The 22,642-nt window shown below is 40.1% G+C and overlaps 1 protein-coding gene across 21 annotated transcripts in view; it reads right to left on the bottom strand.

Annotated features, from left to right (window-relative positions):
* The window catches only part of PAM (peptidylglycine alpha-amidating monooxygenase), a 223,586-nt gene that overhangs the window by 6,421 nt on the left and 194,523 nt on the right, over positions 1 to 22,642 (bottom strand). For 12 of the 21 annotated variants that reach the window (XM_037903317.2, XM_037903318.2, XM_043546504.1 and 9 more), the window contains 8 exons: positions 22,504 to 22,633; positions 17,541 to 17,657; positions 16,849 to 16,921; positions 16,031 to 16,238; positions 15,116 to 15,316; positions 12,980 to 13,092; positions 6,596 to 6,695; positions 4,484 to 4,537 (listed from right to left, as the gene is read on the bottom strand). In XM_037903317.2, coding sequence (XP_037759245.1) covers positions 4,484 to 4,537; positions 6,596 to 6,695; positions 12,980 to 13,092; positions 15,116 to 15,316; positions 16,031 to 16,238; positions 16,849 to 16,921; positions 17,541 to 17,657; positions 22,504 to 22,633 — 996 coding nt within the window. The remainder of the gene's footprint in view (positions 1 to 4,483; positions 4,538 to 6,595; positions 6,696 to 12,979; positions 13,093 to 15,115; positions 15,317 to 16,030; positions 16,239 to 16,848; positions 16,922 to 17,540; positions 17,658 to 22,503; positions 22,634 to 22,642) is intronic. The other 9 variants (XM_037903314.2, XM_043546505.1, XM_037903316.2 and 6 more) reach the window with 2 other exon arrangements.

Here is a 22,642-nt window from a genome sequence, read left to right as displayed (position 1 = left end):
AATTTATTTTATATTATTTTAAACTTTTTAAAAAAACTGCTGCATCAGAAACCTTTTCTGATATTATATTAGATGAATTTAAAAGCTTGCTATATGTCGTATGAACATATATATGCATATGTGCAATATTTGTATGTATATTTATAAAATTATATCGTTTGTTTTGTGAAATGCTCTCCAAGTCTTGCTATGTAGTGAGTCTTCACATTTTATGGGTCATGACAGAGAATGATTGTGGGGGCTTTTGTAGATCTTTGGCTGCTCAGGTAGCAGCTATAGCTAAAGGCACTTTCTGATGTTAATCAGTTTTCCAAATTTGTGTCTCATTTTGAGGTTAGACTACTGTAATAAGAGCACTCTACCATCTGTAAGTTGTAGCTAGTGCATACCACATCAATCCACATGAAGCAGAACATCACACAGAAAGTATATTATATCTATACATTTTACTCCTGGGGGAATTCTGTGCCACTACATACGAGCAGAATTTATGTCCCCAGCAGATTTTATTTTCTCTGCAGAATACAGATTCTGCTGGAGAGGTGCTGCACTTACACCTTTCACCCACCAAGGGCTGCTGTGGTGCCAGAAGAGAGGGCAACCAGCTGGTGGAGAGGCTGCATTCGTCAGAGCAGGGCCAGGTAGGAGGCACCAGACAGAATGGAGCACATGGGGCTGCTGACATGGAGTACAGAAGGGCTAATGGGGGAGGACAGACTGGGGCATGAGCTTAGGGGCTAGTAGGATGACAGCATTGTGCGAGGGGCTGAATGGGAGGGTGGCTGCAGGGCCCCATGGGGACAGGGGGTAGAGAGGCGCAGGGATTCATGGGTGTAGGAGGGGGAGATTTTTGGTAGCCCAAAGTGCAGTGGCATGCCTAGACCACTGCCCACAGCCGGCATACCAATTGTTATATTCATTGCTGAAAGTAGCTAGAAAGGCAGTTGCTGAATCCTTAGCACAACTAACAGACCAGCAGGGGAGGGGAAAGCGAGTGACAACAAGGAGTAAACATGACCCAGTGCCCTCCTGACTTGAGTTTTTGCTGAAGCATGCAGTTGTGCAAAATGAAAAATCTGGCCATAGTTAACTATTGTTATGTGAAATACAGTGAAAAATTCCCTGCCTGACAGGCTGGAAAACTCCACACACAACTTCAGCTCAGCAGTTTTTTGATGAACAAGCCATGTAATACTAACAAACTGGGTATAAAAAGAGGAAGAGATCTGAGCTCGGTGGACATTTGAATACTTGGGATATTTTGGGACACCTCTCAAGTTCCCCTGCAGATGGCAAGCTGGCCACTGGAAGTCTACAGATATCCACTTGAGACCTTGGGTAAATATTAAACTGGGGTTAATTTGGGGTGCTCTACCAATGTGCTGCAGACATGTGTAAGTACTTGATGTGACATTGCACTCCATACGTTTTATGGAAATATGCTTATGAATATGACATAACTGGAATATGCTTTATGCTAAATACCCCTTGTATGGTGTCATTAGAAAGCTTATAATCTACTAAGTGTGTTCATCCTATTTGTTTGCATGTATTATTTCTACATCTGGAGTTAGGAGAATAAGATACAAACTTGTATCACTGATGTAAACATATTAAGTGGGGGCCATTAAGGGTGGTCCAGAAACAATCAGTTGAAAATGGCCTTAGTTACTTGAAAGACTTCCTGTGTACGTGTGGGCCTGCCCATGGGGAACGGGGACTAGGAGTCTCACAGTGACATGTGACCATGTCACCTGATAATGAAATCCACCTTAAATCTGGTACTTTTCCATTTAGGAGGAGGGGTGGGGACCCAAAGAGAAAAGATTCCCGCCTTGTGCCAAAGCTATAAAAGGGGATGGAACAGAACAAAGGGGGCAGCCAGTCATGAGAAAGCCCCTGCCTACCACCTGAGATGTCTGCTGGAACGAACAAGGACTATACCAGGGGAAAGGATTGGCCCCAGACTAGGAAGGAGTGTAGTCTGTGAAAGACGCTTATTGGAACATCTCTGAGGGTGAGATATTACCTGTAATCAGTTTCTTTAATGTATTAGGCTTAGACTTGCGTGTTTTTGCTTTATTTTGCATGGTGACTTTGTTCTGTTATTACTTGAAACCACCTAAATCCTACTTTTTATACTTAATAAAATCACTTTTGTTTACTAGTAAACCCAGAGTAAGTGATTAATACCTAGGGGAGCAAACAGCTGTGTATCTCTCTCTATCAGTGTTATAGAGGGAGGACAATTTATGAGTTTACCCTGTATAAGCTTTATACAGAGTAAAACGGATTTATTTGGGACTTGGATCCCATTGGAAACTGGGTGTCTGGGTGCTGGAGAGGTAACCTGCTGAGCTGTTTTTGGTTAAAGTCTGCAGCTTTGGGGGGCATTGGCCCAGATCTCGAGTCTGTGTTGTTGCAGGCTAGTGTGTCTGGCTCAACAAGGCAGGGTTCTGAAGTCCCAAGCTGGCAGTGAAAACGGGCTCAGAGGTAATTTCAGCACATCAGGTGACAGTCCCAAGGGGATCTCTTTGACCAAATCCGTCACACTTTAGACTAAATAAAGTAGATGCTTAGAGTGAAAGCACCTTTGTTTGCCTGCTTACATCAACTATCTATTGGCCAGACGTGCCGTGTCCCCCATCGATTTATTTCCTGCCATCACCTTGCAAAGAGTAAAGTTACCAAGAGCTCTGAGTTCAGCAAAACCCCGTGTAACATGGAGAAGGGCGCTGCAGACACAAATTGGGACATGGGGTAAGAGGGTGCAGGGATACATGGGGACGGGGGCGCATGTGCCCAACTAAAATGGGAGAGGCTAGGGGTCAGCCAGGGCCTACATGGGGGAGGCTCCCCAACTCTGTACAATCCCTTCCCACCCCCAACCCCTCCAAAAACCTGTTCCATACTTCTCCCATCCACACGCAACCACTCTCCAGGTTTGCTCCCAGGCTCCCTCCCTCCCTCTACCCCAAGCCTTTGCACTTCTTCTGAGGGGTGCAGGAAATATGTTTATGTATTGTAGTTTAAATGAATTACTCAAAGTTCTGTATTAATATGTCTAGTAAGGAATCTATTTGTCAAAAATTTTTTCCTAGATCTTTTTTTTCCTCTGTATTGTTACAGACATACTTGCTGACAGGTATTTTGAAATAAATTACCAACATAATTGAAACTGGCATGGTTATATTGACAAACGTAATAAGCAGAATTTTAAAATATTGTGTGCAGTATTTTTAATTTTTTGGAAGAGAATTCCCCCCTGAGGAACATTTGCTGCCTATTAGCTTCCAGGGGGAAGCTAAAAACTATTGATTTTAACCTATGTGCCCCGAAGTTGTATAGCAAGTGGTTATTTGAAAGACTCTCTCTGAATCTATGCGATACTACTGAACTATTCTAATCTAGATATCCCTGATTAAATGAGAGGCGGCAGCTAGCAGGGTACCTTTGCCAAAAGAGCCTCAGTGCTGCTATGGGCTTTTCACCCTCATCTGCCAGAGCCTGGATTTGTTGCACTTCCAGGCATATTTTTCTGCTGAGTGCTTTGGGTGAGACTGTCTGATGAGAGAAGAGGATGCTAGTATTATCGGGTCTTAAAGGCAGTCTACTTTGTACTAATATGTTTACATTTGGTGATGTTGATGCTTTTCTCATATTTCCATTTATATCTAAAGCCTGGTGCTCTGAATTCTGCCAAAGTAAAAACAGTATAACTACAGTGCATTTTTTTCAGGGTAAATTACCACTTCTTCTGTAGAAGAGACTGGTGCAATAGACTATCATAATTTTAAAATAATTCCTCTTCAGCTACCTTAGATCATTACCTTACCCCCTTTAAACCTTGTGCTATCTATGTTTCTTTACCTGCCTATTTTAAGTCCCTACGTTCTTTTGATTCTTTTCTCTCTTTGAATTCATTTTCACCCTGCTATTTTGAAAAAAGGGGAAAAAAGTAGATTGGAGGAACAAATTTGAGCAAAAGAAAACGCTTTATGCCATTATTAATAATGTAACCAGCACTGTCAACATGCTGTACAGACTAAATAAAAAGAAAATGGAACCAACAGCTATTTCAAATATGCTACTATTTTTTTCTGGATAATTGAGACAACTACATACCACAGCTACTTCTGCATCTAACAGAGCTGATGACGATGCTATTTTGTGGATAATGGAGGGTCATACAGGACAGTCCATTGGGTACATTTCTGAGACACACTTTTTACCAGTGAAGTTGAAGTGTTTGATTCTGCCATAATATTGGGTCTACCAGCAATGCAACATGCTACCCTATGTCCCCTCCCCATGCCAGTTCATTGTAACTCTGAACTACAGAAAATGATAGCAAAAAATTTAACTACTATCAGACTAGTTAGCATTCCCTCCCTGATATTTCCTGGCAAGAGTATTTACAAAGCACAGAAACACTTTCCAGTACAACTCTGGTATGCCCATTCCCATAAGGAATCTGACTAACCTTTTATTTCCTGCACTTCAATACCAGCCTTTTTAACTGATCGATGCTCCATTTCTGTAACACAAAATTGCTCTTCAGGCCAACTGACATTTTAGAAAGACTCTTGACATCTTTACCAAATGTACAATCCTCTAGTAAATATCACATTGTGTCTGAACTTCACCAAAGAGCGTCAACTAACTATCAGTGTCATCAGAACCTTATGAAAGCATGAGCGTGATTCACAAAGGCAGTTCTCAATAAATGTCCAACTCCTGTGCCACAAAGTGGTTTTGTGGGCACATAAGAGCTCATCGCATCTCATATGATTAACATGGTTGGATTTAATTAGTAATAAATGGGACATTACCAGGGAAAAAACCTAACCCCTGGAGGAAGGTGTGGGGATATAGTAGGTAGTACTTTGCCATTAGAGGCTTCATTGAATCAATACCCCAGTATGGCATTTGGGGCATTGTGATACTGGAGGTGGAGTCTTTCAGGTGAAACACACAACCCAAGGTTCACTTGTTATTAAAAATCCTACGGCACTTTGCACAAGAGTTGGGGTATTAAATCTAGTGCCTTGGCCAAATTCCAGCATAGCAATTTCATTCTCCCAACCCGAACTTACCTCTGAAATTCCAAGAAACATTATTCTTCGCTTCCTGCCCAAACTGTGTTGCAGCTGCTATATAATATGAAACAGCCACCACATTCTACCTCAGAAGTGGCTGTATTTCATCAGTGGATGAAGTAATTCTATACATGCAGTTTGCAATATGGTTTATAAAAGCATTTTGAGACTTTTGTGGAAGAAAAGGTTTTACATAACATAAAGATAAGTCATTAAACAGCGGAAGTGTCATCCTATCTGAAAAGGCACATTCTGAAACATTTCACTAGTTTCAAATTCTTAACACTATTTAGGGGAAAGAGGAGGAGGGGAATCAATGGCTGATACCATGCTAACATGTGGTCTTGGACAGGTGGGTGAGGACCAGTTTAACAATGTTACCATAAATTAGATGCAAATCCCATCTACTAGATGGATATCACTTATAGTTACTATAATTCTATACTTCTAAAATATAAACCAAGTCCCTCTCCTCAAACCTCTTAGCTGTGTTGACTGAACTTGTTAGTTTTGTGTTTTTATAAACCTTAGCTGTTCCCATCCGCTTGTGAATGAAAGCTTGGAGGTGCTTCCTGTTTGGAGTTATTCTTCATAGGAAGAGACATATCCAATCAGACCAGTTGTCCACCTAGTCCAGTGTATTGTTACTAAAAGTGGCTAGTACCACATGTTTCAGAGGAAGGGGCATGAAATGTAACAGACAACTATGGAATAACTGGATCCGATGGAAAGTATATATTTTTAATGGTAGACAACTAGTGGTTGGATTTCTACATTTTATACATTTTCATCCTATCTAACGTAACGGTGGATTATATTGTTATTCCTAGAAAATGCCTAATCCATTTTTTAATCCTGCTAAATTCAATGTCTGACTCAGATCATATTCACCCCATCCCCCGGAAGTCTAACTGAGTATAGTAAATTGGGAAGTATTTCCAGTTAATGTAAATAGGACTTTAGATTAAACTGGACTGATTTGTCAAAGTGACCTACTCCCGGTGCAATTAAAATGGACTCAGTTTGGACTTCTGGCTTTACTTCAGCTACAGAGAATTTCCTGTATCACAACCTCTAAGTAAACAGAGGTCATTGTCAACAAATGATACATTAAAGAACTGGAAAAAATTAATCTTAAGCATTTGTTTAAATACGTACAAATGATGTAACAAGAAAAATACCCACTGGGATATACAATTTCATATGAAGCTCTGTGACAAATTAGTTAATCTGCCCAGGATTCATATTTGATATAGACCAGGAATTAATTTTACAAACAAATGGTAAAAAGAGCAGCCAGTTTTTTGCGAAACATGCTTATTTTAAGCAATGAAATGTGAACATGAACGTGGAAAAAGAAAATTCAACTGTTTAGCTAAAGCAATGAAACCAATCCTTAATCAAGGTACAGACAATGGACAGGGGATGTCAGTCACTGAGAACATGGTTTCAGGGAAGTATCTTTTAAAGTTCAAGTCAAAACAAAAGCAACATACTTTCTGTGGAAGTGAACTTCCATACTGTTTTGGCATAAACATCTCCAATGTACACTGTTTTGTCTTCTGAAGCAACAACGTCATGTGGCATCTCAAAGCTCTGTCAAGATAAACAGCCACAAATCACTCCTGAATGACTACACAATGTATTAGAATTAAATCACAAATGCAAAAGGCCTGTTTAATCAAAAATCTGAGATACAGAGCCAAATTTAGCTCTCATATAATGGGTGCTATAGCTTATGCTGGCGCCAGGCCTTCAAAGGAAAGAAGAGACAGGAATTACATCTCCATCAGGTGTTCACTTCCTCCAAGGGCAGTAGTTATTGTCATGATTTATAGAGAGCTTAACATGCCATACATTGTGCAAACAATTCAAACCTAGTGATTTACACTTTTTTTGCACAGTCCATTTTTGTCAATATTTTGCTTAAACATGTAAAGAACTGAATGTGGATATTACTGTGCTACACAATTAAATTAAAAGCTAACTTGTTTATAAATATAGTAGATGGACAGAGAAGAGGGAAAGTGATGAATATGTATAGCCATCACATAAGTAGAGTGCACGAATATTTTATAGACATATAATATGCACTAAAGTAGAAGATTTTTATGTATAAACCTCCACATACTTGTATAGGCAACTGGCATTTCCTAACTTTTGAGTGCTTGACTTTACAACCTTGATGATATTTTAATGTAGGTTTTTTGGACATAATATAATATACTTCATCACTATTGCAGCTGCAAGCATTGATATAGAATCATTTACCCTCTACTAATTCTAGCAAGGTGTATACCCAGTGGTTAGTTACTTCCAAAGCGGAATAAAATTAGTAAACTTAAGAATTGGGCCCAACAGCTGTAAGCCAACAATATTAGTTTGCCTTTTCTCCCATAAGGTCTCCATATACTTTCAAGTCAGCAACTGTCCCAATTACTGTACATTCTCAGCAGCATGGAAAATGCTAAACCCCTTCACCACCTCCCTACCCCCGCCATGCAGTCTTTCAAGGATTGAGATATGGGAGTGAAAAACAATGAGAATGTTTCCCATGTATTTGGGAATAAGAATCATGAGGCTGATCTTGTCTCCTACATGATAATGCATAGTGATATCCACTATGTCATCAGGCCTAGCTAATTGTGTCTGAATATTTGAAATAAACAATTATTTCTGAATATTTTACATACTAATATATTTTCAACTGTTGCAAACAACTGCATATTTAACTCTTGGAATAGGTGGATGAAGGGCTCCTATGTTAGTTAGGGTTGCCAACTTTCTAATTGCACAAAACTGAACACCCCATCCCGCCCCAGACCCCGAGGCCCTGCCCCTGCCCCACCCCTTCTCCAAGGCCCCGCCCCCACTCACTCCATCCCCCCTCCCTCCGTTGCTCACTCTCCCCCACCCTCACTCACTTTCACCGGGCTGGGGCAGGGGGTTGGATGCGGGAGGTGAGGTGAGGGCTCTGGCTGGGGGAGCAGGCTCTGAGGATTTTGGGGTGCAGGAGGCGGCTCCGGACTGTGGGCTCCAGCTGGGGGTGTGGGCTCTGGGGTGGGGCTGGGGATGAGGGATTTGGGATGAAGGAGGGGACTCAGGGCTGGGGGCAGGGTATTGGGGAGGGTGTGGACTCCGGGAGGGAGTTTGGGTACTGGAGGGGACTCCAGGCTGGGGCAGGGGGTTAGGGTGCGGGAGGGGATTCTGGGCTGGGGCAGAGGGTTGGGAGGGGGATCGGGGTCCCAGTGGCGCTTACTGCTGCTCCCAGGAAGCGTCCGCCAGGTCTCTGCAGCACCTAGGTATATGGGTGGCCAGGGAGGCTCCACGTTCTGCCCTTGCGCCCGCAGGCACCGCTCCCGCAGCTCTCATTGGTCACGGTTCCCGGCCAATGGGAGTTGTGGAGCCAACCAGACTTTTAACGGCCCAGTTGACAGTGCCAACTGGAGCCGCTGAGGTCCGTTTTCGACTGGGCATTCCAGTTGAGGACTGGATGCCTGGCAACTCTAATGTTAGCATGCTGGCAAAAATTAACTCCTAGCTTCGAGAAGTTGCATATTTTACTGGAGCAAATTATTAATAAACAGTTTTTTGTGCCAGATAACATACTGTGAAAAACAAAGCAGCGGCAATATCAAGGTACATAACAGTGTTAATTCAAGTCCATCTCGTAGTATCAATCACTAACTGGTTCTCATAAAACCCACAGGCAGTGTTTGCAGCAAGTGGTAATCTTTTCCTAGTTAAAAAGAATGGGGGAGGAGGGTAGTGCGGAGGAGAGGGAAGAGGCTGAAACATAGGGAAGGAAAGAATAATAAAATTGGACATTTGGCCTTTAATCTGCAGAGATCAGTCTCTTCTTCTGTTTGGCTTTACACATCAAATTAGTTTCTTGGCTGGAACGCTATCCTTAGTTAAATGACGGACTTCCATGAGAAGCAATAAGCTGCTTTGTACTGGGTAAATTCTAAGGCAGTACGTAAGTGTTGTGCAATTTAAAACTCATTTACTTAGGGGAAAATGGACAATTAAATATCTTCTTTTTTCTGTTGAAACTACTATTGCCGAATTTTCAGCAGTGAGCCTGATAGCTGACTTTAGCAAAGCTTTTGATACGGTCTCCCTAGTATTCTTGCCAGCAAATTTAAAAAGTATGGATTGGATGAATGGACTATAAAGTGGATAGAAAGCTGGCTAGATCATCAGGCTCAATGTGTAGTGATCAATGGCTCGATGTCTAGTTGGCAGCCGGTATCATGTGGAGTGCCCCAGGGGTCAGTCCTGGGGCCGGTTTTGTTCAACATCTTCATTAATGATCTGGATGATGGGATGGATTGCACCCTCTGCAAGTTCATGGATGACACTAAGCTGGGGGGAGAGGTAGATATGCTGGAGGGTAGGGATAGGGTCCAGAGTGACTAGAAAAAAATTGGAGGATTGGGCCAAAAGAAAGATGATGAGGTTCAACAAAGGACAAGTGCAGAGTCCTACACTTAAGACGGAAGAATCCCATGCACTGCAACAGGCTGGGGACCAACTGGCTAAGCAGCAGTTCTGCAGAAAAGGACCTGGGGATTACAGTGGACGAGAAGCTGGATATTGAGTCAACAGTGTGCCCTTGTTGCCACGAAGGCTAACGGCATATTGGGCTGCATTAGTAGGAGTACTGCCAGCAGATCGAGGGAAGTGATTATTCCCCTCTATTCGGCACAGGGGGGCCATATCTGGAATGTTGCGTCCAGTTTTGGGCCCCCCACTTTAGAAAGGATGTGGACAAATTGGAGAGAGTCCAGCGGAGGGCAATGAAAATAATTAGGGGGCTGGAGCACATGACTTATGAGGAGAGGCTGAGGGAACTGGGCTTACTTAGTCTGCAGAAAAGAAGTGTGAGGGGGGATTTGATAGCAGCCTTCAACTACCTAAAGGTGGGTTCCAAAGAGGATGGAGCCAGGTTGTTCTCGGTGTTGGCAGATGACAGAACAAAGAGCAATGGGGGAAGTCTAGGTTGGATATTCGGAAAAACTATTTCACTAGGAGGTGGTGGACTCTCCATCCTTAGAGGTTTTTAAGGCCTGGCTTGACAAAGCCCTGGCTGGGATGATTTAGATGGGGTTGGTCCTGCTTTGAGCAGGGGGTTGGACTAGATAACCTCCTGAGGTCTTTTCCAACTCTAATCTTCTATGTGCTCTATCCCCTACTAACACTGCCCTCAAGAGTTAATCCCTCTCAGAGCTAAGACAGTTCCATGAGTCTTGCACTGAGGAGCTATCGGCGCAGGAGTGAGAATCCTTTAGAGATATCTTTAGAGAAGCAAATGTTGTTCCTGCCTTACGTGCCTTTTCCAGATATCTTTCACACCGTTCAAGACACAGCTGATCCCTCACTGGACAAATATTCCCATCAATGTAGGCACATCCTCTCTCTCACTCTTCAGCTTTAATTCATTGTCTTTCAGACTAATTTGGGAATTGTTATATTTCCAAAGAGATCAGTCTTAGGAATCCTATTTAGGATCAGCTTCCTGTTCAGCAGCAAGGAAACAACTGTCATGTCAAGCCTTTTCTGTTCCAAGTGAGTACACTGGAGGCCTGAATGAAAGGGTGAACTAGTCCTGTTGGGTTCTGAAAGGTGATCTATTTCCTTAGAACTGACCAATATATCCTTAACCTGAGAATCCCAACAATGATCTGCTATACACAGAGAAAAAAGTCACACTAAATATACGGGACCGTCAGCTAATATGGGACAATTATCCCCAATTTCCTGAATGGGGTGGAGAATGATGCAGAAGGAATGATACAAATATTAACTACAAGCGTAGGTGCAGTTATCCTGTCAAATCACTAATAAATATAAGATCTCCCTCCCCCATGTCAAACTGTTTTAGGTTATTTGTCCCTTCCTAGGGGAAAGGATGCAGATGAGTGCTTTACTTGCTTTTATTTGTAAGAATCTTAAAAACGTTCTTGTATGAAGAAATATTGACTCAGAGCTTAAATAGCTTTCATTCATTTACCTCTCTGAAGATATTCCTGGGAAAAAGAATTACATCTTTTCACTACAGGATATTTCTGAAAGTTGTGCAAATGGTTTACTATGCAGGCCTCCAGTGTACCTGGAGGTACAAATTTTCAGCAATCCCCTTTAAGTGTGCACGAAAAGTTTGCCAATATAATTAAGGAAGTCAGCTTCAAACTTTGTCCTGATTATCAACATCCACTCCCTCTCAAAAAATAAAAACAACATCTCCACAGTCTTATAAGGTCTTTCTCTGCCTGGAAACAGTAGTAACACAAAAATTAAAAAGCATAAATTACTGTGTGGCATGTTTCTAAAACAGGTTTGTGCATGAATGTTGGTTTCAAGCCAGTTTATTTTTATTTATAGAATTGCGTATACGTGCACAGCAATTTATGAACACTGAGAAAGACAACGTTTGGCACAGCTTAAAATAGGATTGCAACAAATAGGGTATGAGATACACAATACTGGCAACTTCTGACACCCCTTCTTTGATTTACGATAGGCTATGAGAACTTTTAGTATATTGTGACGAAGTTCCTTCTCTGCCTTGGTGGGTCCAGCGCTTTTTGGCGGATTTGCTCGCCTCAGAGATTCACGGCAGCCCTCAGTTTGGCCACTTTTGCTAGTGGCTCGAACCTGCCGTTCACTCAGCTAACCTCATCACTGGCTAGCATAGGGAAACAGAAGGAGAACAATCCCTGCTGTCTCTGCTGATCCACCTAGTGGGTTGGGAGACTGGCCAGGGACCTTCCCCTCTGGTGGGACCCACAGTCCAGGACAACTCCTCCGGTATCCAATAGGGAGTTGGGGGGATAGGGGGGAACCCAGGCCCGCCCTCTACTCTAGGTTCCAGCCCAGGGCCCTGTGGATCACAGCTGTCTACAGTGTTTCTTGTAACAGCTGTGTGACAGCTACAACTCCCTGGGCTACTTCCCCATAGCCTCCTCCCAACACCTTCTGTATCCTCACCACAGGACCTTCTTCCTGATGTCACACAGCATTTGTACTCCTCAGTCCTCCAGCACCACGCCCTCTCACTCTCAGCTCCTTGCACGCCCCGCACTGACTGAAATGAGGTCATTTTTAAACCAGGTACCCTGATTAGCCTGCCTGTCTTAATTGATTCTAGCAGCTTCTTAAATTGGCTCCAGGTGTCCTAATTAGCCTGTCTGCCTTAATTGGTTCCAGCAAGTTCCTGATTGTTCTGGAACTGCCCATGTTACCTTACCCAGGGAAAAGGGACCTGCTTAACCTGGGGCTAATGTATCTGCCTTCTATCACTCTCCTGTAGCCATCTGGCCTGACCCTGTCCCAATATTTAAAAATAACTTTAAATTACAATATTACTTGAGTGAAAATTCGGTATCCCATAGTTCTACACTGGTCTTCTGCAAGGAGCGCATGTAGTCACATTATATAAATTTATATCCCCAGACAGGAGTACTATTACTGTTTATATTGGTATATTATTACTGTTTAAAAAAATAAGAACAACTCTGAACCTCTACCCTTTCCTTAAACTAACTTGAAAGGCGCAGCTCAGTTTGGATAAGTCACCCAGTCTCATCTCTGACTTGCAATATCCACATGGCAATTTAAAATGTCAGGTGCGTAGTGTCTACTGAACCTTGGACAGCTGCTGTATTGAAACTTGTATTGTTCTGGGGTTTCACCTGATCAACAGTGTGCAAAGGCTGCCTGAGAGTATATGAAGAAAAATTACAATCCAGTACAACATAATACAGCAGCCTCAGACCCTGGAATCATCCTGCTAAACGTTAAAGTTTGTATGAAGTGTGAGGGTACATAGTGTACCCATGTGCTAAATCCACCAAGAACACTGTGAAATACTGTACCTTTCTAACAGGAATGAAAGTGTCAATTATTTCTCCAGTGGAAAAATTCATCACAAATCCTTGCACTATGTCTCCAGGATACGGCATTCCATTAACTGCAAAGAGCAGACCACCTGCAACAAACACACACTCATTCATTAGTGACCTACAGATTATTTTCTTCTATTTACAAAATAGCATAAATAAAAAAGTTGCCTCAAAGAGACAGAATCAGAAGCAACTATGGAAGAACAAGAGCTCCAGACACAATTAAATGTTTATTTAAATTGAATTACGGAATGTTGGAAGCTGTGTAAACCAATAGGATGCAACAGGAAAGTCCTCCGAGGGAGTTACCTGCACTTCACCAGATTCAGAATGAATAGAGGAAGGGAAAAAGAAATCAAAAAGAAGCATACAAATTCCCTGGAAGTTTAAAATCTAGCAGAAATGAGCTGGAGCTCTTCTCTGAAAAGATGATATCTGTAAGCATTTAAAGGTCAAAAGAAATGAGTCCTCCTTCTCTACTCTTTTTTGTCTTTTAAGCTTAATTTAAACAAACAAAACGAAACACCCTGTTTTCATAGAATCATAGAAGATTAGGGTTGGAAGAGACCTCAAGAGGTCATCTAGTCCAACCCCCTGCTCAAAGGAGGACCAACCCCATCTAAATCATTCCAGCCAGGGCTTTGTCAAGCTGGGCCTTAAAAACCTCTAAGGATGGAGATTCCACCACCTCCCTAGGTAACCCATTCCAGTGCTTCACCACCCTCCTAATGAAACAGTTTTTCCTAATATCCAACCTAAACCTCCCCCACAGCAACTTTTGTCCCAGCAATGGGCTGGTTTGGATTGGACTGACAGAGTAAAAGACACCAGCTGGCACCCTGTTCAGAGTCAGGGTGTATGTGTGTGAGCATGATGAGAGATGGAGTACCTGTCTACCATAATGGTTAATTGGCTACTTCAAAGGGTGCTGTGATGGCAGATTGGTTCTTGTGTGCTATGTGAGAGCACAGAAGATCCTCTCAACCACCATGCCACTTGGCATCCTTGGTTCCAGTTGTGTCCAAGGCAAACAAAAACAAACAAAACAAAAACCAACTCAGGTTGGTTGCTTCAGCACTTTTCTAGAGCTTTTGCACTTCCAAATCTCTGAACTGGCTCTTCGGGAAGCAGTACTTCCTGTTTATGACGGACAAGAAGTGCAGTTTTAAGCATGGTATTCTCTCTCCCTTTTGGTTTATTCTTTCTCCTGTTTTCCCCACCCTTTTATTTTTCTTCCTGTTTTCTCTTTTCTACTTCCTTCTCTGGTTATTTTGCTCTCATCACTGTCATCTTCTTTTACCTGACCATTTCTCTCCTTTCATTCCCAAATACACCTCTCTTTCCTCATGCAAAAGAAGCAACACATACCCATAGTTACAGCACAAATAAAGAGATGAATACGGATTTCAAACCTGGTATGAAACTGTTTAAAAACCTTAGAAGGTATTAATGTCTACCGTTTACTTTGAGTTTTCAGGCCTCAGAATATAGGTGGTACATAAGATATCAAACTGGAGGGTTCTTTTTATTTTATTTATTTATTTTTAAAATAGTAGCCGAAGGAGAGAGAGAAATGCAGCCACAATCTGAACATCTCTGAACTCTGGATTTAACTTTTTACTTTGCTCCCAACATAACATACACATTTGGCTATTAAATTAAAAAAACAAACAAACAAAAAAACCCACCACCTTAAGTTTTGGTATTTAAAAACAGCAACACCATCATGTAATTATTTTTTATTCTCTGATTTTTATTATTGTTCTCTAAGAAATTTGACAATTTCTTTTCCTGTTTGGAAATATATTTTCCTGTTTCTCTAATGGAGCTTGTTATTTGACTGTGCAACCATGAAGGTAAAAAGTGCAAACAATATTGCCTATCTGTTGGCATTACATTTAAGAAAGTTCATTTCTTCATAATTTCTCAGGAATGGAAAGGTAGTTTTTTTCCAAAATTAGACAGTTGCAAAAATCTATATAATTTTGAAAAAGAACAAATTTCTCACCTAAGATATGAGATAGTCTCTTAATTAAATAATATTGTGTGTTGTTATCGAAGTGATTAAGCATATAACTTAAATATGAAGAACATGAAAAAAGCCATTACCTGGAATATATGAAACTGCAAATAATTCTCTTCCAAACAATTTGTGTTTGATTTCTCTTGTGAATTCTCCAGTTTCTGACCTAAAACACTGAATTCGTCCATTTTCCCTGTCTGCTACACACAGCTGACCAAACTCAGGTACCAGTGTTAAACTGTGAGGGATTCGGAACTGGCCAGGTTTGGCTTTGCCTACTGAAGTCTCTGCAAAAGAAAATATCCAAAAAATTCGCAATCTGAAATAGTCATCTTTGACTAGAAATAGTGTTATTCTACATTGTGCAATATAACCATGGGAAAAAGAATACACGATTCTCATTCTCACCAACAGTTTAACCCTAATAAAGTAAATGGAGTTATTTTCACTTTAAACCACGACATTGAAGGGAAAAATCAGGCACAAATGTTTGTACTGAAGTTACTTACTTCACCACAAAATGCTTGGCAAAGAAAAAAGTTTCATATATAATTTCTTGAGTTAAACAGGGATTTAATTATTTACAAGAATTGAAAGGACTATGCCAAAGCTTAACAAGAAGTTACCACACTTCAGAATTTTAAGTTCTTATTCAAGCAATATTTAAAAAAAATGTTTATTAAAATAGGGGCATTTTATTGATAACCTAGTAAATTCATGTGCATATTTGTTCTGGAAGCGTACACAGTCTTTTCCTTCTGCTTTTTAAAAGATGTGTTAAAAAAAATCTACATATAGAACTACATATACATATAGAACTATGTATGATGGCATTAAAAAGATAAGAAGGCCCTGATATCCAATCAGGGCCTGTGAGCATTATTTACCACTTATTTCTGTTACAGAAATCTCAGTAAACAATTTTACATATGCTGCATTTAATAGTTTAAGACCACAGCAGGCTCAGTAGCTAGTTAAACATCAAGAGCTTTAATCAGTACCTTCCCCCCACTGCATGATGAACATTCCGTTTGGAGAGAACACAACAATTCGGCTGTTACAGTAGCCATCAGACACATAAATGTTGCCTGTGACTGGATCCACGGCCACATCGGTTGGTTGACAGAAGTGATTTTTGTCACTGCCTGGTTGCAAAGATCTTCCCAGGATCAATAAAGGTTCGTTATCATGTACTCCCAATTTGAACACCTTTTGTAGTCAATGGAAAACATAAGAGATTTCAAGTTATAGAAAGTGATGCATGATAGCTAGTCCAAGTATAATAGTGATTGTTTAGGAAAAGTATATAAATCTGCTCTATAGAAAGAACACTTTTACATGCACATTTATTTTATTAGGCTTTTTATATACATATCGCTTCAATGAAGAAATCCATCATCAAGAATGTAATGGCGTTGATTCTGGAAAAAATCTGCATAAAATATAAATCATCAGCAATTTCAGCCAATGAGGTAGCTGACCATTTAATACTTGTCTATATGGGGAAATTGACCAGCATAAGTTATTCTGTTATAGCAAAGTAATTATTTTAGAATTAAGTCACTTTTATTCCACAACAGTGTCCATACAAGACGTTATTCTGGAATAACTAATTCCGCTATAGCTACTCTAGTGAATTTCCCCATATGGACAAGCCTTTAGTGTATATCTTAACAGCCACAATTTAATAATTTTATTAAGCCTTTAGCAAAATATACAAACTAATTCAACTAAAAGTAATGAGATCACATACAGTGCTTCCAGAAAAACATTGAAAACAGAAACATTGAACAAAACATTGTTCCAGAAAAACACATACCTGATGGAGAGCTACATCAGTGACCCAGTAGTTACCATCTTTATCTATACTCAAGCCATGTGGCAAATAAAATCTGCAAACATAAATTTAAAAGAACTGCATTTAAAAAATGAAAGTGATGTGGCAGATACTGTTACAATCCATGACTGGTCTATTATCTACATTAGTGTCTAATTTTTTTCCCAAGAGCAATTCAAGATTTTGCTTATCATCTACAAAGCCCTGTGCTCCTACTACTATCTAAGATACTGAGATACCTCTATGCCCCACTGCTGCAGTCGGTTGGAATGCTCTTGTTGTCAGCATACAGGGTTAAAGTTACGGGCAGCTGGACTTTCTTGGTAAAGGGCCCTCAGCCCTGGTCCTCACATTCAATCCCTTGTGCCAACAAGGGCAGCCTTTACAATGCTCTGCCAGATACGTTTGCTCCATACGAGTATTTGTTAATTTGGGTCAGTAGATGAAGGGTATTGATTGTTAGGAAGTGGAGGGAGACAATAGCAAAGTTGGTTTTCATCCATTGCCTGCTGTTCGCAATACTGGTTGATTTTTTATAAATGAACCCAAATGTGAGAGAGATGATATGTGACATAAGTCTCAGAATAAAAAAAATATACTGATTAAACTCTTCAGGATGAAATGTAGTATACAAGAATATAAAAGTTTTATTAATAAAAGTAAATACAACTTACAGATTTTTGCCTGTGGAATCAAGAATGTCTGCATTACTTGGGTCTATTACAAGAATTGTGTTCTGTTCAATTGGTCCAAGTCCTCTTTGTTGATAAACAAAGCTACTGTCAAATGAACTATAAAGATATATTGAAATACAAAGTGAATATGTTAGAAGTTTCAGTTCACAAGAAAGATACATGACTTATATATATGACTTGTAGACTAATAAGGGAAAACTCTTAAATTTTGTAAGTTTTTATGCTTCTTATACTTCTTCTTCTTATACTTCTGTATTATCATGGAAGTGTTTTGGATTGCAGCTCTTCTCACAGATGTCATTCCCTGTGACAGTGAATGTGTGTAATCAAAATGAGCAGACACAACCAAGACAATCCTGTATTTTCCAATCATTGTTAAAAAAGCAAATTTCAGCTTCACTTTTTATTTTCTTTGCAATGACACAGAGAATTTTTGTTGTTTCATGCTTCTCAGAGTACTCATGAAGATAGTTGCCAAGAAAGTCTTAAACCTGAATTGTTAACTTACTGTGTTAATTTATGTAAATTTTCTGTGCACTTTAATATTCTTGCCGGTGTTTATTCCAGTAACACCTACTTTCTTTTTCTACTTTTCAGAAAACGTTTGGTAGAAAAGCATGTCATACTATGTACATGTCCCCTTTCCTACAACTGCACCCCCAAAATAATTAAGTATACAGCAAGTAAATTCAAGAACAAGCAAGATTTAGTTCTGCCATCTCAACTTTTAACCCAAAATTTAGGGAGCTAAGATTTCTTAAATTCACAGAAAGTGAATTTGAGCTACTTATATGAGGTCAAATTTCCACACGCTTAACTAAGAAGAAAGTATTAATGTACGTATCTCTGTCCATAAACTGATTTCAAAAAATGCTCCGCATTCAAGGAAGCTAAGCACTAACGGTATGTGCATATAAGTGGAATTCTTCAAACCAAAAATTTAATCTAATTAGGTGTAGAAAATGTAATTTAATTTTTGACTAAAATGTTTGAACGTACTTGAATTACTATTACTTTTTCTTAAAAGCAATTTCTTAGTCCCTACTGAGTTCAATCCAATTGTGATCAATACATTTTGGTAAAAAGGAAGCTACTTTACAAAGCTTCAGACATGGCTGTGAATAAAACTATTAATACGCTGTACATTACAGCATGAGCGGTATAAATATTTAATGTTATGGGGAAGTTATCTGTCCACAGTTTTCCATTTGGGAAAGTGATAGACTACTCAGGTCTGTCTCACATCCATTGATTAGTTGGTTGATTTGTTTATTAAGTTTATACACAAACCACAATTAGAAAATCTTTAGGGTTATATTCCTGTGTCATTAAAACGTGCATGACCTGACACTACTTGTTATATCATCATCTAGGTTTTATTTTTTGAAAGGTACCAATAAATCCCTTCCTTTTCTTATAAACGATGACGAACAGGGTGGCAGTTTCTAGAACATTCCTCTTTTTTTTCCATCCTAAACTTAGGAGCTAGAGCCCTTTGTACAGAGGCAAGGTAATTTACTATTCAGTCACTGATCAAGACACAGACGAATGACAGATACATGGAATGGATTTAAGCAGCAGCTGCAACTTTATTTAACAGTGGGAGGTGCATTATGTGTCCTGTCTCCTATTCTCTCTTACCAGGGATTTAACCGGGTCCAGTGCGATGTTCATGTCTCCCACCATACAACCAATAACTCAGGGCACATCTGCCTGGGCCTAAACCCCCATCCACACTGCCTGGTAGCTATTTCCTGCCTAATCTATTTGTTAAAGCCATGGAGCCAGTTGTTAGCCCCTGCATCTGACAAATGGACTTCGCTGTCCCTGAAAAAAAGCTCAGGCCTAAGATATTATACATCCTTGTGTGTGATCATGGACTTTCTTCTGTTTAAATGATTTGGGAGTGGGGGAGGAGAACAGAAATATGGATCATGCTGACTAATACTAGGTCTAAAATCAAACCCAGGAGGCATGATACTTAATATCATGCTAGTAAACTCTCTGTTTACTCTCAACAGACTGATTTTGCTGGCAAGCATTCTGATCTAGGATCAGAGTACATCTGGAGTCCTCCATGTTATGCTGGTGGCTCTAATTCCACCCTTCATGTATTTCCATAATTACAACCCCACCTCCTTTGTTAACGATGTTGCTGATAACGCTAATAAAAAAATCCACTATTGGGAAGTGCTAAGGGCTTCTCTCTCCGAACACTTAGTTTGTGGTAAACTGGAGTGTACAGCTGTTCCCGCAGTAGTCTGCTGTGCACTGAATACCTGGGGTAGATCCTGCTGCCATGCATTACAACTTCTGTAATGCATTTTGATCTACCCCTTCTTTGAAACTGGAATGGTTTAAAGCGCCTAGGGAACTTTTAATGCAGAGTAACAGGGTCCACACAGATAGCTAGTGTAGGATAGAATTACACCCCAGCTTGCTACAAAGTAATGTTCATACAGGCAAGCCCTAATACTATGATGAATCAGGCATGTACTCCATCAGAAAGCAGACAAGTCACCTTTGCAGAGCACCTGATTTCCACTATCCTGGAGAGCATAGCTCCAGAAGTCACTTTCTGATTAGTATCCCTCACAGTTGTAACACTTGGCACAGCATTTTAAATTCATATTTCTAGCCTTTGCTAATTAGAAATGCAGCTTTGAGAGGCACTCAGATCACAGCAGACTTACAGTTCAAAAATCTGATTTAAATCCTGTATTACATATTTTATAAACCACATAACCAGACTGCCTTTTTCATCATAAAACTGTGAAGATACTCACTTTGATCAGTTACATAACTGACTGAACAGTTCTAGTCTTTCCCACTTTGAATAGCCCTTGCTTTATAAAAACAGGAAAAGCTGTTCTGTAGTGATCGCACCAACAGGGTATTTGATTCACTTATGGAAAAATGTAAAATCACCTCAGATTCACTGAAGCAACAGAGCAATTTATAAACTAACCCTGGATTATAGAGGTTAGCATTGTACAACAATATTAAACTGCCTAGTTTAGTGTTCTAAAGCAGACGGAGTTTGCATTATAAGCCATACAGACCTTTCACTCAGCTGCATTCTGCTGTCTGAGGAGCCTCCTTGTTATAGCACATATTAATAATACATGGGAACCATTTGTGCAGTGCTAAAGCTCTGCAAATTTGTGTTTGCTTCTTTCTATCTAGCATGCTGGTGAAGCACTCAATCAGTGAAAATGAATTGAACCCCAAGGCCAAGAATTCATCAAATTTATGATCTGATGAAGGTTATTATGTTCAATTAATGGCTTTGCATATTGGCAGCCAATCAGAAACATTAACTTAGTTAAGACTGATATTGAATTGTGTGTGTTTTCCTGCTTTGCTTCTTCTCCATGTTCCCTTCACCAGGCACATCTAACTCTGCATGTTTCCGTCCCAGTTCCCTCTTCCATCTCCATTGTTAGGGCTGACCTCACTTAGAATGGGCAGCATCCAATATAATGAATATGCTACATGGGACAGAAACACGTCTTCAAAGGCTGAAAAGGAATTTTAAAACTGCTCCGTACATATACCAGACACTCATGATCATTATTGGTAGGTTCAGTTTCCAGGTGTATGTTCTGGACTTGGGGTGAATATATCACAATTGCCAAACTCTCAAAACACAAATTTCAGAAGTGACAAATGATGATAGGAGTCACACAGTAACAATAACTGCCAATTATTCTGAAATGTTTTTGATTCAACTTTTTCTTCAATGACACAAAAAACAGCATTTATGTGCATGTGTGGGAGGGGAGATGAAAAGAATAACTTCAATATAAGCTCTTACTTGAAGCCTGAACAACACAACCTATGTATGCATCACCCTTTCAAATCACACAGTCCATGTTTATAAACTTCAGATAGAAAGATCACTTTGAAATACTGCACAAGAGACTTAAAAGATTTATTTCTTATCCATCATAGTAGTCTATTGGCTAAAAGCTATAATCAAATGTACTGTTTTCATTACAGAGATAGGAGACAGCTTTCTCAAGCAAAGAAAGCTATAAAATAATTTATCAAAAAGTACAAACTTTTAGAGAGACTATTAATTATGATAAAATTAAATTTCACCACAAAGATTGAAACAAACATACTCTTAAGTGTCATGTTTATGTATACATATATGTAGAACAGGTTACTCGCAAGATACATTAAGCCATTTTTAGTAGAGATGCTGTGTTTTCTTCTTCCTGAATGTTTTAGAATTTATCCATACAATTTTAATATATAAATACAAAAAAGAGATAGTTACATATCACTTCAAATAGCAAAATATATTAATACACTTTTCTGAATCAAGACAGAGCAGCCATATACACAAACACAACTTAGTTCTTCATTATTAGTAAGGATATGATTTAGTCACGGAGGTCACGGATTCCATGACTGACTAACCTCCATGACTTCTTCGGCTTCGGCCCTCGTGGCTGCAACAGGGACTGGGGTTGTCAGCCCTTGTGGCTGCATCGGAGGCTGTCAGCCCTGCACAGCAGAGGCAGAGCCTCAACCGGGTGGCAGGGCTCGGACTTCAGTTCCCCCCACCCCACCGCAATTCTTAGTAAAAGTCACGGACAGGTCGCAGGCTTCTGTGAATTTTTGTTTATTGCGCCCCGCCTATCCATGACTTTTACTAAAAATAACCGTGACAAAATCTTAACCTTAATTATCAGTGAAACCTCCTTAGAAGTCTGAATAAAACACAGGCTGTGACACACTAGCCTTATCTTACTGTTCTAAGGATCTAGTAACTCGGGAGACTCAAAACTATGTCATCTAACCAGTCACCCTCCCCATATCTAACTATTGTAAGCAGGAACATTCTATGTCCATTTCCTGCCTAAAGAAAATATGTTGAACAAACAGCATAGTCAACTATTTAAATATACTACTCGATAGAACATCCACTTACTTTCCATCCCACAGGTGATCACCCCTGTGGAAAATAACCAGGTTATTTTTAGGGTCCAGGGCCAGCCCAGAAACCTGGCCTAGTTTGAGGTTTACTCCAGGCCAGTCCACAGCCTCTTCTATGTGGAAATCTAAAAAAG

The sequence above is a fragment of the Chelonia mydas genome, chromosome 5, assembly GCF_015237465.2.
Source record: "Chelonia mydas isolate rCheMyd1 chromosome 5, rCheMyd1.pri.v2, whole genome shotgun sequence".
In the NCBI taxonomy this organism is placed as follows: domain Eukaryota; kingdom Metazoa; phylum Chordata; order Testudines; family Cheloniidae; genus Chelonia; species Chelonia mydas.
This window is presented reverse-complemented; position numbering and strand designations above follow the sequence as displayed.